This window comes from Odontesthes bonariensis, chromosome 15 (assembly GCF_027942865.1).
Source record: "Odontesthes bonariensis isolate fOdoBon6 chromosome 15, fOdoBon6.hap1, whole genome shotgun sequence".
Lineage (NCBI taxonomy): Eukaryota > Metazoa > Chordata > Actinopteri > Atheriniformes > Atherinopsidae > Odontesthes > Odontesthes bonariensis.
The window spans coordinates 28,789,733-28,808,626 of record NC_134520.1 but is presented as its reverse complement, the minus strand read 5'-3'; the positions used below and the strand labels follow the sequence as shown (position 1 = coordinate 28,808,626).

Here is an 18,894-nt window from a genome sequence, read left to right as displayed (position 1 = left end):
TTAATCCATCTGCCCAGAGCTCTGTTGGTTTTGTTAATAGAGCTTTTAGTCAAAAACACTTGGCTCTTTTCTTTGAACTTTATAGCTCTTACATAAATATAGCACATGCTCATCATTGAAGAGCCCACAACAGTGAACTACATGTTATTGCTTGTCATTAACATACCCAATATCTCTTTTCTTTTCCCCTTCACGCCCTCTCTCTGTCTGTCTTTACAACATTCCCTTCCTCTCTCTATCCATCTGTCTCCTTGGTTTAGGGTCCTCCTGGTCCCCCTGGTTTACCTGGTCCTCCAGGAAAGAGAGGTTCAAGGGTGAGTAATTTGTGTAGATGTAAAAGACAGTATGCTGTCACATGAGTGTAATCTAAAACTGAGGGAGCATTTTACTGATGTATGAATGTAATAAGGGTAAACAATCCATGAAATAGTATATAAGTACCAGATAAGTAGCTTTTCCCCTTCTCATGTAACAGATAACTGTTTTGGTGAGGTTTGTATGGCTGTACTAAACCCCAAAACATGGTAAGTCACAACAGGAAACATGAAAGTGAGGAACAGAAATAGAAATAGAAAAATACTTAATTCAAACATAAAAAAAATACTTTATTATATGTTAGAAAACCCCCCAAAACTGTTTTGCTGAAAATGCAACATGTATGCAGCGTAATCAGAGATACTGGCCATTATGGAGGCATCACGCGTATAAAGGATTATGGAGTATAGATAGGTAATGGTTAGGTTTGTTGGCTCTTAAAGTATTCATGAAATCAAATGTGATACTTCTATGTTTTCATATGAAATGTGATGCGCACAATGTCTTTTATGTAAAAACAGAGAGAAGTCTATAACTCATCCTGCATGTATATTGATTTTGTGTCAACTTTCAGAAATTTTTATTCCGCATATAAGTGCTGCCTGCTAATATTAATGGAGCTGATGAATCAGGACAGACAGAGGAAGTTCTCTTTTATCTGGGAGATAGGCAGCCACCGTAGCTCCTGATTTTACAGGAAGCATTTAGTTATGTAGAAACAAATATCACTCCTCTAACCTCATCATGGCAACTTCAAGAGTCTGAACTTGTTATATAACAGCAAGGCTTAATTCATGTCTTTTGATTTATAACAGCAGTCAGCAAAGAATAGCCATTGTTTTTTGCGTATATTTGCCATTCCACCTTTGCATGTACTGAGAAAGAGGTGCAGAGGGAGATGTGATGGGAACAAGCTACGTAAAGGCACATGTCAATCAGTGGGGTTACATGGCACTGAAAGGATCGGATTATTGGCTAAATTACAATAAGACTGAGTTATTAAGTGCACCTTTATCGGACAAGAAATTGGATCGGATTGGATTACTTGCGATCGGATGAAGACGCCGAGATAACTCGGTTGAAAGTCAAATTAAATGTGCTTGTAGACGGTGAAGCACGTGGTGAATTAGACTTTGCGTTCTGCGCATGCTCGAGATTTTTCCCGGGGTCGTGAACCGGAAGTCGGAAGAGACGATATTACTGTTGTTGCTGCTGTTAGAAAGAAACAAACAACGCGATGGAGAATGCGCCGTCGTGCATCCCGTTTGTGCAACAAGCAGCTCATCACAAACGAAATGTAGAGGGACGTAGCTTCATCTTACTCTTCGTTCGCCATTTTCTTGAATGCCTGAGTTTGCTGTTGTTGTTGGTGGTGAAGCGGTCAACCGGAAGTGGCTCTATCAGCAATAGTTGAAATGGGTACAGCGCCACCTATCGTATTGGAGTATGACATGCTTTCATTTTCAATTCAATTAATTTTTATTTATATAGCGCCAAATACAACAAATGTCATCTCAAGGCACTTAAATAATAAAGCCCAATTCAAGCCAATTGGAATTCAATTAATTGTAATCATAATTATTTATAAAACAATCCAATTAATTCATATAGAGCCAATTCAAAAACCAGAGGCTTTGTGCCTCTGATTCGATTCATTCACCGCCATATATCCAAGGATAATTACCCTTGCTCAGATAAGGAGCATAACCCAACTATAGCTATAATGGAATTAATTTCACCATGTAGACCCACTGAATGAGATCATTTGCTTTTAGGACGTGAGAAACATTGTGTTTGTTGGAATGTTTGAAGGAAATGAACATACTGAGCCTGCTGCAACCAGCAACAGCATAGGTCGGATATGTCTACTCTCTGATCTCGAGACTACTCTTTAGGCTACTGCCAAGCCTGTCATGATGCAATGCTGCAATCATGCCACAAGCCCTGAAGGCATTTTGGAGCAGAACAAGACACATTTTATCAAAATGATGTCGTATGTGTAAGAAGGAAGGTGTATTCTGAGTTTCCTTTTGGTCTTTACTCTTCCCTGCACACTGACATCTTCATGGATGATTTTGCTCAAAGAATGTAAATAACTGTGCTACTTTTGTGGAGGACAAAATGCAATGTTATAAGATCATTATTAAATGTTATTATTATTACTGTTGTCTTTGTTCAATAGTAAGGATTTAAAAAATCTGCATTGAAAACAGTAGAAAATGGTTGCATGTTAATTATGTTACAGACTAGATTAATTTGTCAAAATGTTCATATGATTTTAGTGCCTTATACAGTAGTTTGCAATACCATTTTATGATTATGAAAATTTGCCACATCTAACTTTTTTGTATTTTGTCATCATGATTGCAAGGTTAACAGTCCAAATATGGTGGTCACGGTGTGAAGTAATCTACCAGCCTGCATCTATTTATTTAGCCTTTAGCATATTGCCAGATGACGTCACTATGGTTGCAACTATGTCAAGCACCATTCATTGTTATGGCCAGATGATGCTTCATTGCTTTCCCAGAACTCCTTTATTAGGATCCCCTTTGTGCCTGTAGATTGGTTCTATTCAGATGGAGGGGAGGGCTGTCTGTTAATCTGAATATGGTCTTGTGTCCTGCTGTGTTTTACAGACAGCATGAAAAGCATGCTTGAAGGCAGACAAGATGGTAGACAGAAAAAAAGGCACTGTACAGTAAAACATGTTTCCCACTAAAATGCTTGGAAAGCATCTCAACCCCATAGGCTATGTCATAAATTGGAAACAGAGTGAGGCTTCAGATCATTTTGTGGTGGAAAGTTGAAAGTAGTGCACTTTGGCTGTGTCACTACTATTTAAGCAGATTTTTATGCTGCCTTTGATCATCAAAATGATCAGAATTTGAGCCATTTGATGTGGACATGCATCATGGGAAGAGATTTAAATTTTCCTCAGAGGTTCTTATAAATGTAATCAGTCAGTGAAGGTGAGGTTATTAGGTAGTGCTAGTTACAGCAATCATCTATTACATGATTGGGCAGCTGTTATTTTGTTCAAGTGCTGTTTTGCAATGACTGAACTAAACCTTTTATTCAATTTTGAGCTGTCCTTTGGAACATATCAACTCACCATAGAAACTGGATCTTTTTTTTAATTTGAAGTGAAGCTTTGTGATTAAACATTTCAAGTATTTTTTTTGCTTTTGCAATGTTTACCAAAACTTTCAATCAAATGCTTTTGCAACAGGCAGCAGGCTCTGATTCCTGCAATGAAAAATAACAGAGAAGCAGAAAGCAGTGTACTCATGATGAGTGTGTGGGCACTTGTAGACATAACTATAGTATTTCCTCCTGTGTGTGGGTTCTCTCTGGGTACTCCAGCTTGCTTCCACCACCTAATAGTCACTCTAAATCCTCCTTAGGACTGAGTTTGAGTGTGCATAGTTGTTTGTCTCCTTTGTTTCTATGTGGCCCCGGACTGTACCCTGCTCTTGCCCAGTGGCAGCTGAGATAGGCTCCAGTCCCCTGTGACCCTGAATTGGATTAAGTGGGTATAGAAGGTGGATGGATGTAAAAAAAATATGTGGAATTCTGAGCAAACAGCTTCTTATCACAAGTGTGTCATCATGTTACCTTTCTCTTCATTGTTTGTGGAAATTGGGCTTTCCGTTATCTCCTCTTAAATACAACAATGAACAGTAATTTGAGCTTTTATTTACTCCTCTTTTGTTTGCACTTGTAGTGAACGGGCACGATATAGATAAACTAATTTGAACTAAATCTGTTCCAGGGTCTCACTGGTCCACATGGAAACCCAGGACAGCCTGGACCACCTGGGCCTAAGGTGAGTGGCATTCTTCAGGGAGGTGACATTTAATTATTGGTTAGCCAGTTATCACATAAAGTCTAATTTCAGTTAATTGGAACTTTAGCTAAATATAATCTGCTTTATAGTTTTTGATCTCAGAATAACAAAAGCAAGTTGACAAATGTTGTTAAACTGAATCAAATTGGCCAGTTCCACAAAGAAAAGAACATTTAGACCCTGACAAAATAAGAATTGTTTAAAAATCTTTCCCTTTCATAAATGTGTCATGCCTTTCAGCTCTTGATGGGCTCAAATGGGGGAGGGGGGCTTTGCAGGAGACCGCTACAGCTTGTGCTCTATTAAGACTTTTTTGTTGGGATGTTACCAGCTTACAGAATTGTCCTCTAAATCCTCCATTCATTTGGAAATGTACTGTGCTGTACACAGCAAACGGCATCAATTATAGCGACTGGCGTGATCGACATGTTGTTCCTGAAAGAGAACAGAGTATATGCAAGTGGAGTTGAACCAAACACTGCCAGATGTGGGCAATCAATAAAGAAAAATTGTATTGTCACAGTGCAGCAGAAGAGACACAGGTTGGTTGTTGACCTAAATTAGCATACCTTTTTCCTGTATCATTCTTTCTGTTTTTGCCACTTTGCACAATTGTGCTTGTCCCAGGTCTCCCAGCATGGGACCAGATGCTTTGGTACAACTTAGCAAGGATGTGGATAACCTCATGCAGATGTTTGTGGTGACTGTATTCCTTTATGACTACCACAGAGTGGCTGCATACACCATGCAATCAGCAGCAACTCCTGCTGTAGGAGAAGAAACAAAGGAAAAATAGATGTTCCCCTCATCCCTCTTTATCAGTGAATTTGAAACACTATATTGAAATGTATACTTCCCAAATGTAATACTTCGTAGATAGACTTTTCACATATTTAATATTTATATATGTATATTCGTAGATATTAACTTTATTCATGAAAGTACTCAATGCTCAGTTTCATCATTGGACTAGTGAAGGAGAAGAGTGAGATAGATTGTTCTGTGTCACTCTGACTGTGCTTATTCATTGTGCATATTTAACTCAGGTTCACTGATTAGTTATTGTGAAAGACTTGGCAACCTACTCTCTATCTGTTCCTTAACTGTACGCCCACATTTATACAGACAAATACAAAGTGTATCCAGTACCGTAGTGACTGGTCGGTGAGTCAGTCTTATTCCCTAAAACTCTCTCAAGGGGCAGAAAAAGGATTGAGAGACTCTTTGTCTCAGTAAGGGAAAATATCCCTTGTTAAAATGTGTTTGGTTACTAGGACACACGTAGATGAATGTACTTATTGATGTTGAACTCAGCTGATATGGATTAAGCACTGTGTGAAATTATATGACTGTGTTCTTTAAACTTAGAAGACGTTGTCAGTCTGCTTCATGCACTGTTGACTGTTTTTTTCAAACAAGAAGGAACTCTGGTTTTATGCTGTGGCAGAATTTCTGCTCACCCACTACTGAGCCTTTACATGCTTCACTGATTGTAAGTGGTAAATACAGGCAGATAGTAGCTATTTAAAGTGGGTATGGACAGCTGTAGTTGAGAATGTGTTAAAAGAGGGGAGGCCTTATGCCTGTTTGTTGCAGCTACATACAGGTATTGTGAGGAATTTGTTTAAAAAAGACTTGAACAAATCAATTTGAAAGCTTAATATTGTATCATCTCTGAACTTTATCAAAACTATTGTGACTGAGTACAGTTGGAGGATTTCTTGTGTTGACAACAGTAGGTCAGATAGTTAGATTAAGCAATTCCATTCAATTAATTTCTATTCAGTTTTATTGATATAGCACACGGCACTTTAAATAAAAGTCAAATTCAAATTAATTCAAATCTAAACAAGTCCTATTCATAGAATGCCCTATCATAAAAAGTTTCCTCGCTAAGTAATGTTACTAAAATGATGAGGTGGATGCCTCTGTAGATGCAACTCTGACTGCAGTTTGAATTTTACTTTTGGTTAAGTGGCAAAAGAACAGATTTTGATGAATCGACATAATTTTGACATGTAAAACCATGTGACGTCTGGCTGTTGGAATGCAATATTTTTGGTCTGTTGAATTCATTGTGTGGAGGTCAGTTAAGCAACAGCAGCTATTGACTTGTTCCACCACCTTGTGGGAGTTAAACGCGTAGGAGGCTAAATAAAACAGATCTTAAAGTTAGTGAGCTAATGTAGTTTGATAGTTTTTTTACATGTACAATTATTCATGTGGGCTGAGATGATGGGAAATTGGGATCTGCTCTGAAAAAAATAACTTGCTTGTTCACTTTGCAGTTATTTGAGTGCCAAATGAATAATACTTCTGTTTTGATTCCAAAACATTTATCAAATTAAGAAGTAAGTAAACTATTAGATACATTTAACTATGGCCTGAACCTCTTTTTTGCAGCCTTTAGTCAGATCTGCACAATATTCCTAAGGAATTTTGAATATTATTCCCTTCATAGCTGCTGTAAATCTGTCCCACTATCAAGGTTTCAGCTATGCACAGCTCTCCTGAGCTCATTCCACAGTGCTCTTATTTGGGTTTAATAGTTACTGTTACGTAGGTTTTATTTTTTTATTTATCTGTTCTGCATCACCAAACTGATATAGCGCTTACCAGCCATGAGGAGGCAAAGCTGCCTTTAATCATCAGTGTTCCTCCACAACTCTTAAGCTGGTAGATGTTCTTTTGTTGCTCTTCATTGAACATTTTGTATTGCATAATAGTGAAAACAAATAAATGTTTGGTTTTAATCCTGCAAGAGCCCAAGAACAGTATGAAGAAGGGAAAAAAAAGATCAACTGAAAGTTTCATGTAATTAATTAGCATTTTTATCTCACTCTCCTGAATTGATTAGAATAAAACATTTTGAAATATTGCAAAGTCAGTAAGCAAAAGATTAGAAATGAATTTTAATTCATTAAAAGACTCTGACCGTCTGACCCTTTTTCTGTGCAAGGGTTCAAAGGGAGACCCTGGGCTGTCTCCAGGCCAGGCCCCGCCGGGCATCAAGGTAAGAAGTCTGCCTTTGGTCATATCACGTCCCCTGTTTTACTCTGTGCTCGCTGCTATGACATCCATATCAGTGATATTTTCCACTGGTGGGATCAGTGATTTAATCAATATATGAAGATATCAAACAGTTTCAGGATAGATTTATTAGAACGCTTGAGTTCTGACTTGTTTCTGCTTCCTTCTCAATTCATTCATCAACTTTTGTGAATTTCTTCTTTCTGCCATTCTTTTACCACTGATCTGCATGGCCTCATAACAGCTGTTTTTTTCTTACTTTCCATCCTTGTTTCATTTTCTTCCATACATCATCACAGTAATACTTTTTCTGAGCAGCACTGTTGAAAATCTTGAACTAATTACTATAAAAAAGCATCTTTTTCCATCCAAGTTAAAATCTGTCTGCACTCACAAGAATCCCCTAAGGAAGAAGGAATATTATGAATCTTCTAACCCTCCGTAATTCTAAAAAGACTCACACACTATGCAATCTGCATTACACGTTATGCACAGCATGTGTATACTCCCTAACCTGACTGGATGAAAGACCACCATGCTCAAAGTTGTATTGTACTGTACTGTATTGGAAAGAAAGGTTTGAATAACAACAGTGTGTCAGGACCCTTGTGCTCTGTTCTGCATTTCCACCAACCACTGCAAGGGTGCATCGTAATCGAGCAAATACACCTCACACCCCCTTTTTTTGTCTCCACCCAGGAGGCTGCAGATGTTTTAGAGTGGCTTTGCATCTTACTTATTCCCAGCTGGACCTGAAATATGTAAAAATCACTGAATCTCTGAAGCTGCTGCTCTGATATTGTCCATTCAACTTTTCACCTCACATCCTTTCTGATTTTTCAGCATAGCCAGTCATTTTTAAAATAAATACAGTAGATGGTCCTGAGGTAATAATGTCAGTCTCAATCACTCATGAGTAATTCACCAGTATTCTTTTCACAATGAAAAAAGGATTTACATAATTAATAATATTTGGAACCATTGTCATGCTATTCATGAATCGTCTGAGATAAAAAAAAAAAAGAATAAATAGAAAAAAAGTTTGTTTGCTTAAATTTATTTGGTGATGTGTCATTTATAAAAAAAAGATTAAAAAATTGCTGTTTTATGGCTATAATCACCATAATTACATTGTAATTCCACTCTATCTTTTTAATTTGTTTCATTAGGGGGACAGAGGTCCACCTGGTCTCTCTGGACCAAATGGATTCCAAGGCCCACTGGTAAGATGTTCTTTTTTTAGACTGATAGTTTTTTCAACAGCAGCTGATGTCGAAGCTGAAAAATCTAAAGGTCAAATATTTTATTTTTAAAACGGTGTATTTCTTTTTCTCCCTTAATACGGAAAGCTAAATGTCTTTGAATCCCCAATTTGTCTTGATAGGAGGAAATATATTGTTTATACTTTATTCAGCATATTCCCTGTTGTTGTTTTTATTCTTCCAATTAATCCCACAGTGTAAATATATGCTAATACATTTATCTTTACATTTTTGAATGTGAGTGTTGCTGCTCCTCTCTCTGTCAGAGCTTCAAAGCAGACATGTAGGATGTAGTACCGGCATGTTTAAACCTGATGCTGAGGTCCAGGTCAAAGGTTTTCGAAAAAGAGGAAAGGCACCCAGCCCAGGGCCAGGGTGGTCAGTGATATATGCAATCCTCTATTATACTCTCTGCCATTCATCCTATGTCTAGCAGTGTGGATCTCTTTACACAGCCATACATAACAAACGTATTCTTATGTGTTAGTGTGGTCATTGTCTGGCTCAGAGGAGCTCATATTCACTGACTTGTTTCAGATATTTCATGTAAATTCTGTTCTTATGCTGCTCACAGTTATGTGTCCACACAACTGTCCAAGTAGCCTTTTATTGAAACGCTTAATTTGGTCTCCACATATCTGGCCTTAACCTTGCCTCCCTGGAGGCCACACCAGTGTTGGCAGTTTCTGAATCCAATATACTCAGCACATGAACTGTGCCCCAGGTATTTTCAGAGGAAATGAGTGGCTCAAGGTCTATTCTTACCCCCATGTGGGCCTTTTATTGCGTGTGAAGGTTCATATGTCGCAACCTCGGAAGAGACTCAATGGCACTGTTCAAGAAGCTCTCTCACAGCCACTAGATAAACTGACCTGTCCCTGACCTGACCTCATGTTCTGCAGCTGTAAACATCTGCTGTTGATAATCAAGTCAAAGGAAAAAACAAAGGTTTAAAGAAAAGAAAGCGTGATTTACTGAACAATAAATCCTGTTTAGGGTACAAATAAAAAGGGCCTCTTTAACTAAATAAGGGATTTGGACATTAAAATGAGACAACTTCTCTTCAAAGAATCCTTTCACCTCTTTCAGTGTTACATGCACATTATATAGAAGGTTTTTATGTTTGATTTGAATCATTTTTATGGGTTAATATACTGGACGAAGTCAGACACATGTTTTTAAAACAGTTTGTCAATACCCTAAATGGCACAAGGACTGCTGCACACTATAGAGAAAAAAACAAGTAATCTAATTTTAAAAAGCTATTTTCTTTAATAGACAATTACATAAGTAAATAATACAACATAACACACACTGAGGTTTTGGCTTCTCCCTTAGCACTTTCCTATTAAAAGCACTGTGCCCAGAATATTATCAGTGTCATTGCTCTCAGTCTCTTCTTTAGTCTTGAAGCTAACTTATTCAATACAGCGTTAATGAGTTCAAGCTATATCATTTTCAAAACTGACCAGCAAATGTATATTAAATGGCAACCCTTGCATGCTTCAGAATTTTCACTCATTGTTAGCTTACTGGTGTCCAAAATCACATCACCCAAGTTCCAGTATTAACTGTGAACTTACACTTTCAGACTAGCAACAGAAGTCTGTCTGCAGGTGAGAGGATCAAGAACAATCCAAGACCATTATAAGTCCTTTTTTATACCATTAAAAGATTCACAAACTGAATTGGGAGGTTTTCTGTTTTTATATTTTTGACTACTTTATTGTTGCTGTTTTTTTGCACTTTTATTCATGGTTGTTTCTGGTTCAGTTAGTTTGCTGGCCCAACAATTTAAAATTGTAAATTTGTTGCATTTAGATTCCTCCAAGGAGAAATCCCTATGACTTTAGCAATCCATTCACTTCTGCTCTTTCACCACTTTGAAGTTTTTTGTGAAAATTTGGACAATTCGTGCCAGCGTTGACTTACAGGCTTGTGGACCTGATTGTAGTGCAAGTGTGGTTCATTGCTGCATTGCTATTGGCTGCAATATACTCACAAATCTTTTTTTATATCATTTTCAAGGGTCCTAAAGGTTATCAAGGTCCATCTGGACTGCCAGGGGAACAAGTAAGTAGTTGTTCGTATTTTCAAAAAGAATTGTCTGTATTCCATCAATGCAATTCCTATTTGCACTGATGTTATACGTTAAGGAATCAAAAGTGCTACACCCTGACAGCCCAAAGTTTACAGCTTTAACTACGGTGGCCGACACGTGCAAATGCGTTGCAAACAGCAAAACAAATCCAACAGTAAAACGCTGCGAGAGAAAAATGCGGCCTCCTAGTGGCCTGGTGAACTTCCGTTGTGTTTTTCTCTCTTGAAACATTGCACTACTTACAATATTTAAGAGTTGTATAAAAATGAACTTCAAGCCTTGTGAAAATCAGATCATCTTGCATCTGATTTACTATTTACTATGACAGAAGGTGGAGCAAAACTTAGATACCACCAAACGTATGCATACGCACACAAAAGACAAACAGCTTTCAGGCATTATAACATATATATATATAACATTTCAGGCAGTTATATAAAACCCTTAGCTGTTCCCTCCAGTCAGTGTTTCCTTTTATCCTTTGTATACCCCCTTACCTTGATGGAAACACTCTCTGGCTTGTCCCAAGTGCTAACAAGTACTGAGCCCCTTTAAAGCTGGGTGAAAAAGGGAGACTGTGAGGGAGTAGGCGGGTTGGAGGTTAGCTGGAAGCTACAGTTAGTTGACAGAATTGTCTGGAATGAACAGTGCTTGTTTTATTCCTGCAGGCTGTTCTGTTAGAAGTCTGTGTTTCTCCTCTTTCACTTTATCCATCCACCTAATCTCCCCATTCACTGTTCATTCACTTTGTCTCTATCCCTGCTTCTCTTCTTTGCTACAGGGCATACTAGGACCTCCTGGGGAAGCTGGAGCAGCAGGTTACCCTGGCAGGCAGGTGCAGTGAAAAACACAAACATAATTTCTCCATCAATCCTAAAGTCTTCACTGTTCTACCAAAAAGCACAAAGCACAAAAAATGACATGTGTAATACAGTCTGCTCTCTGCTGTCCTGTACACATTACATCTTTATGTTATGTGGGCCCAGATGGTAAAAAGTGGTTTCCCATTTCTTTTCAGTGAAATGCACGAATTACTGATATTGCTTTTTTTTTCCATGATGATGTTTAATGTTCACATAAAACATGGATTTTGAAAAATGGCAATGAGGGAATATAGGTTGAACTCAGTATGTAGATTTATTAAACTGTTGGATATCTGTTGGATATGTGCTGCCAATGTTTATTTTTTTAAGAGGCTCTTCAGGTCCTAAAGTACTGTATTACATGTTGCCTTCCCAACCTCACCAAAAACAATTCTTTCTTGCAGGGCTTAGCAGGCCCACAAGGAAGCCCTGGGCCTAAAGGTGTCCGTGTAAGTAAAAGTAGCTTTCTGCTTTCACTTTACCTCTTTTCTTCAGCAACTCTGGGTTGAACACCTTATTTCCTTCAAACATTAAGAACATTGTCAAGCCCTTACTGTAGAGACGGAGAGATTCATAAGGATCTGACTTGTATTTTTGACAAACTGCCTGCTTGTGGGGGCTAGTACGACTCTGGGTTGTCCCTTTGAAGGCTGACTCATTCTCCTAACTATGGGTCATTCCTCAGAAAGGAATGCCCCAAAACAAGAGAACAGAGGAAATAGAAACAGATGGGAGAAAGTATGGAAGCAAAGGGAAGGGGGTCAAATGAGCTGATGAGAGAAGGGACTTTTTGTGGAACATTGAGAAAGAGGATAGCTGGGATTATTGTGTCAGGTTGAGGCTGGCATGGTGAAAGGGAGCCACACAGACAAACAGGGCTCTGATAAGGAGTGTGTGTGTGTGTGTGTGTGTGTGTGTGTGTGTGTGTGTGTGTGTGTGTGTGAGAGAGAATGAGCGAGGGTGGGACAGGGATGCACAAATTACTCATAATTACTTACTAAATTCCAAAGCTGCACACAAAAACACTTAAATGCAGAGAAATATGATGCAGTGTTTTCTACACAATTGGCCTTTCAACACAAGAAAAAAAACCTACTTAATTACTATACAAATATCTATCTATCTATCTATCTATCTATCTATCTATCTATCTATCTATCTATCTATCTATCTATCTATCTATCTATCTATCTATCTATCATTATTATATGGTGATATTAGCATATTAAATATTTCTCCATTTTAGGGTTTCATTGGGCCCCCTGGAGTTGCAGGGCCACCAGGGCTTGAGGGGGAGAAAGTGAGTGATCTTCATTTTATCTTAAGCTATTTCTAATCGCAACACATTTTCTTTTGTTGTTTGCATGCTTTTTTATAAAATTTTAGATGTAAGACTCAAGCTGTCAAAATTCGAAGTCTGCTGGTACGACCATTCTCCCGGTACCCCGTTCAACTGGTTTCAATGGTCTTTGTTGCAAATAGTAACCATTAGGCACTGGGCTGATACTTTGCAAATCAAAAGAAGAATAATAGTGATATATAAAAAGTCAAGTCATACCGATCCCACTAATTCTGATCTGCCTCAGCTCTTTGTGAAGCACACTAAATGTTGTTGCCTGTAAGCGCAACATTTTAATTTTATTTTCTCTTATGTGGGATTGTATGAGTTATCTACCATCAGGGTTTTACCTACAAACACAAAATGCCTGAGTATTTCTTTGCATACTCAGGCAGCCGTTCCAAACAAACAACTCCCAACCTGTAGACTCCCTTGCTTTAGACATTGCATTTCTTCTGAATTAACTGACATGTTAGTTAAAGCACTAGTTAAAGACACACATTTACAAGAAAAGCTGGTGTTTTGTCAGCGTATCACATCTGTTTGCTTCTCTCAGACCTTGTTTTAATACAGCTAAATTATGAATGAAACTCTTGTCGTTTACTTATTTTCTGTTTCTATTGTTTGACTACAGAACAAGTCTAAAAGAATAACACATATGTTCCTCATTACAACTACTTGTTGAATTAAGACATTTCATAAATGCAATTAGGTCTAATAAAATAACTGAAATGGGACCTTTAAGGATCTAAAATGATCAGATCACACATTCCTAATGAGATTCCAGTTTCAAAGAAATCCTGGTGTTTATGTGGTGTTTATGTCTTTATCATAGTTTTCTGCACATCAGTTTATTAATTCAACGTGACCAAACAGTTTGTGAATAGGTGGCAATACGAATGTCAGTGAAACTTCATATAATTATCCAAACAGGTAACATTTAAGGGAGGACTTCACCTACATTTTATCCAGATAGGTGGCTATATGAGATGAGAAGTTCTTAATATATCCTCTCTTAGACAGTTGAATTTTCTTAATTTCTACAATTTACACCATTTCCCTTGTTTCAGGCCACAGACTGAGTTAATCTGTCTACTTTTTTATGTGTTTCTAGGGCATCCCTGGTCCTGTTGGAAAACCTGGCCCCAAAGGAAGACATGTAATAATGAACCAGGCATATCTTACAAGCTATTTAGCAAATTTGGGTTTCATTGAGTGTTATCTGCAAAACGATGCATTGATTGTAAAATGATTGTAAAAACTAATTATCGTACTTCCTCATAACACAGAAATACTTGATTTCTACAAAAGCTGCTTTGAGTGTGTTAAATGGTTAAATAGTGCATAGTAAGAGAGATTAAGTGAGGAATACTACATACAAAACAACACACAATTGAGTATGTAGTAAATCAAGTGCTTTTTGGCCAACAAAGAAAAAATAGAATACTGTTCGATGAAGATAGAGATGAATACATTTTCTGGGTTGGACCCTGATGCTGTGAAAATGGAATGTTTTTAAAAACAAGGCTGACTGCTTTGGGTTAACATTGCCAAGCGGGCAGAAAGCCCAGCGTCTGTTTTATGCAATGTTTTTAAGCGGAACGATAATTTCTAGCTATCGCACGTCTAGTCTTGGTTCATTAATTATCAGTTTAACAACATGACAACGAAAAAGAAGTAAGATTTTCAAACATAGAGAAAAGACTGGATGCCACGACTGAATACAGAGAAACTCAATAAATGTAGAACATGAGTGGTATTTACAACTATGTATTTCTTCTACTGAGATGCTACAAACTACAGATGGAGGGAAGAATTATAAATGTATGCCTTGAAACTTGTTTATTGAATGTGGATGTCCGTTTGCTACAGGGTGTGGTGGGCGATGTAGGGGAGAGGGGGCTTCCTGGTCCAGATGGCAACGAGGTAATAATTCTTGTGTTCTTCTCCTTGAAATCAGCTATATTCTTATGTTTATTTGTCCGACACATATCATTTCACCACTATCTACAAAGTTTGTGTTTGTCCGCTTGCCCTTTTTCTTTGTTAAACCTTTTCAGATTCATGTGAAAACTATTATTCTTTCTTCTATGTATATTACAGAGCATTCTTTAGTTTTTTTTTTCCTCAATGATGACAAGTGTTAGTAGTCTAAAATAAATACGCTGAGAGTCTTCGCAATGCAGAAAGTCATTTTTTTTCAAATGAAACCATGGCAATCAGGAATGTTGTTTCTAAAAATGTCTGGTCCTGTGAACTGAGGATGTTGCTATGATGTTCTACAGGGGCCTGCTGGTGGGATTGGGATTAGCGGTTTTCCTGGTCTGAGGGTGAGTCTGAAATTTTGTGATTTTTTTTTTTTTTTGCAATGTTACATTTCCCATGCATTGGCAGCCTGGATATTTGTAATTTCTTTTGTGAACATATTTGTTGTTGAATTTATACTGCATGCTGTGTTCAGATCTGCCATAGGTTTTGGTAGAGTCAATGTAGAAATGAAGAAAGATTTGGTCTTTGTTTATCGTAGTAGTGTGTTTATCACTGCCTATCATTGCTGATACTTTCATAGTTGATTGCAAAGGGTCATTCCATGCATATTTAGTTTTTGGCCACTGCTAAGGCTGTAATTAATCTACAAGCACTAAACTGGATGATATTCAAAAGTTTAACACAGGCTTAACACGTTGAAAAAGTGCAGATGTGGGAAACAAAGCCTGGCTGAGATGTATTAAAGAAATGCATTAAAAGGGCAGGTTTATAGATAGTGGAGTTTCAGTGCTTTTTGCATTGCAGCTGTGCCATTATTGATAGTGTTTAAAATATTTTACTACTGATCAAACTTATCACTAGTATGTTTTCTTTATTTTGTTCCAATCCTGACTGGTCACTTTTGTTTGTTATTTATCAATCAAAATCACTGGTTGGAACAGAAGTATACTTTTTCATCAAAATTGTGTTAATCCAACTGAAACTTCAGCATATAAAGGTTTAGTTAGACCCAAAGTGGCCTAGGCTTTGCTTAGTAATAGAAGTCAGAAACAACTCATCTCATTTATGAAGACAGTAAAGCCCACAACACATAAGAAATCTACAGAACTGTTAAATTCAGCTGTCAACTTTGTACAAATTTTCCACCGGCTGGTGTGGTGGTTAGCACCGTCACCTCACAGCAAGAGGGTTTCTCGTTTGAATCCCCACTGGGCCCTTTCTGTGTGGAGTTTGCATGTTCTCCCTGTGTATGCGTGGGTTCTCTCTGGGTACTCCGGCTTCCTCCCACTGGACAAAAATCATGCACTTTAGGTTAATTGGTGTCTTTAAATTGATGCTAGGAGTGAGTGTGAGCGTCCATGACTGTTTGTCTCATTTGTCTCTATGTGGCCCTGTGATGGACAGGGACCTGTCCTGGCACTGGGACTTGCCCATAGCAGCTGGGGTAGGCTCCAGCCTACCCGCAACCCTGAGTTGGATTAAGCGGGTATAGAAAATGGATGGTTGGATGGATGGGTGGACATATGGAAACCAATAATATGATCTGATACCAATAAGCCTAAAGGGAGCATATTGATACTTATCATAGAGTTGTTTGATATACCTGGGACAATATGTTGATTCCCGTGCTTGCTACAAAAAGCAGATAGAGTACTTCGACATGGACAGTAATCCATTTAAATAGTTCAGTGAAGGGCTGTATGGTGGTGTGGTGGATAGCACAGACCAAGAAGGTTTTTCCCACACAGCAAGACGAGTCCTGGTTCAAATCTCTGTTTGGATTTTGCTACTCGTGCATTTGTGACATCCCTCCAGGTATTCCATCTTCCTCACACAGTCCTAAAACTTGCATTAGGTTAATTGATGATTCTAAATTGACTATAAGGGTGACTGTGCGTGATTGTATCTGATTTGTGTCTGTGTTGACCCTGTGATGGGCTGGCGATCTGTCCAGGGTAAACCCTATCTCTTACTCAGTGGCAGCTGGCATAGGCTCCAGCCCCCGGTGACCCTGGATTGGATAACGTGGGTATGAGCAAAAAAACACTTGAGTCAAGCTATAACCGTATCTGAAGATCAAAATTTTCTTTATTGCCAGGTAGGTTTGTACATACAAGGAATTTGCTTTGGTGTTTTGATGCAGTTACAATAAACAAAAGTAGACAAATTCAGGAAAATATTGATAATGTAATAATATTATAATTAGAATTTTGATAAATAAACTAAGTTAGATATACTAATGAAACAAACTAACAACAAGTACCGTAAATTCCGGACTATAGAGCGCACCTGAACATAAGCCGCACCATCTAATTTTAAAAATAAATTCTTCATTCATTCTTTAACAGCCAGATTGATCACCTTTCATTTAAAAGCTGCATCATGTGCATTTCTTTGTTTGTTTTCCATATTGAGGGTGAGTACAAATGACCGATTTACAATAATTTAGTCGTTTAAGTGTGTTTGATTTATTGTACAATTTCATCGGACCACTGTAAACTATTCGTTCATTTTATTGGTCTAATGTTACAAGGCAAAATGCTTTTGGTGGCATGAAACACACATATTTTAGCCGCACCGTATTATAAGCCGCGGTGCTCAAAGCCTGGGAAAAAGTAGCGGCTTACAGTCCGGAATTTACGGTAGTTGAGAGACTCCCTCCTAAGATGAGGTCAGGTGAGGCTGTAGCTTATCTGTGCAGCCATCGGGCAAGGGGCAGAGTACACTCTGAAGAGGTCAGGAGTACAACCATCCAAACAACAACAAGTCTCAAATGAATACACAAGGTTGATTATACTTTGTAGTACTGCCTAGAAAGACATAAACCATCAGAACCAATTAAAAATCTCTCACTGATTATTTCACATGATTTCCTCTGATCACATTTATCAACCCACTTGCATGAGACTGAGTAAAGTGACATAAGGGCATAACATTTACTTACAGCCTGACTAATGCATGATCATATAAGACAAAAGCTACTTTTGTGAGTAGAAAAGACAGTGTAGAGACACAAAAACACAGTAATTTAACGCCAGCAGTTTCAGTCCTCTACCAATATGTTGTGTTGGAAAAAAACACTCACAGCCCTTAAATGTTACCACCTGCATTCTCCCTCTGTTGCATTACTCCAGTGAGAAAACATTCAGACAGCCGTAGACGTAATGGAGAACAAGCTGTTTTTTTACTGCAGTGTAATATTGTTGGAGTGTGAGTTCACAGAGACCTCTAAAACATCCAGATGTTCTTGTCAGCAAAGTTGATACAGTTGTATTTGACACATTTCCTGTGCCATCTTTCTAATTTTCATTTACACTGCTTTGTTGTCTTCTCTAAATGAGATTTTTGGGGTTTTGAAGGGAATGAATGAGGAACACACAAATGTAATAACATTATAATTCTGAATAAACGTTTAACACATTATCCACAGTTGTACACATTATATACTCATTTTATGACAATGACAGTGATAGCGATTGCAGATTCAGCTCTTATTAATGTGTAGAAAGAGTGAACACACAAAAGCTTTACAATGCCGTTTGTGGCAGAAAAGCTTTGATCTTTTTATAAACAGAATCATCTGTCCAAAGACAGTGATATTAAAACCTCATGTGACTAGAGTCTGCCTTCTGTTACACTGCTCTTTTGGAGTCCTTCACCAAGTCCAAGGCATGTCCATTTCAAGTCCTATCCTTTCCTTTCCTCTGTTCCTTCCTTCACAGACTGTATTTTCACCTTGTGTTATTAAGTATCCATTTGAATCCCAACTAGTTAAACATCAAATGTGTTTTAATGTGTGAGAGAGCGATGTTTTTCTTAACTCAACTTCTTAAGTGCTGAAGTGGTTGGTCGCCCTGCGTTTGTAGAAGTTTCCTGCTGACTTTGTTTGCATTATCATTTCCTCCAACCTCGTTTTCTTTGTTGCCAATTGTAATTGTAATTAGTCACACAATCAGCCTCAGTAGCAAGTATGTAAGATGCAATTTATTTCACTAATGCTTGACACACTTACTCTTGAACTTGTTGCAAATGCTCATCTTAAAGGGATAATCCGGAGTAAAATGCACTTTAGATCAATTTACGGGATGATTGGGAGTACATACGTTGAGTTGACATCAAAATCATGTCATTCGGATGTGTTTTGA

At 37.9% G+C, this 18,894-nt stretch overlaps 1 protein-coding gene across 1 annotated transcript in view; it reads left to right on the top strand.

Annotated features, from left to right (window-relative positions):
• Positions 1–18,894, top strand: part of col24a1 (collagen type XXIV alpha 1 chain) — an 80,415-nt gene that overhangs the window by 17,931 nt on the left and 43,590 nt on the right. The window contains exons 4-14 of the mRNA XM_075485868.1: positions 261–314; positions 4,091–4,144; positions 7,125–7,178; positions 8,365–8,418; positions 10,486–10,530; positions 11,340–11,393; positions 11,826–11,870; positions 12,668–12,721; positions 13,875–13,919; positions 14,633–14,686; positions 15,046–15,090. Coding sequence (XP_075341983.1) covers positions 261–314; positions 4,091–4,144; positions 7,125–7,178; positions 8,365–8,418; positions 10,486–10,530; positions 11,340–11,393; positions 11,826–11,870; positions 12,668–12,721; positions 13,875–13,919; positions 14,633–14,686; positions 15,046–15,090 — 558 coding nt within the window. The remainder of the gene's footprint in view (positions 1–260; positions 315–4,090; positions 4,145–7,124; positions 7,179–8,364; positions 8,419–10,485; positions 10,531–11,339; positions 11,394–11,825; positions 11,871–12,667; positions 12,722–13,874; positions 13,920–14,632; positions 14,687–15,045; positions 15,091–18,894) is intronic.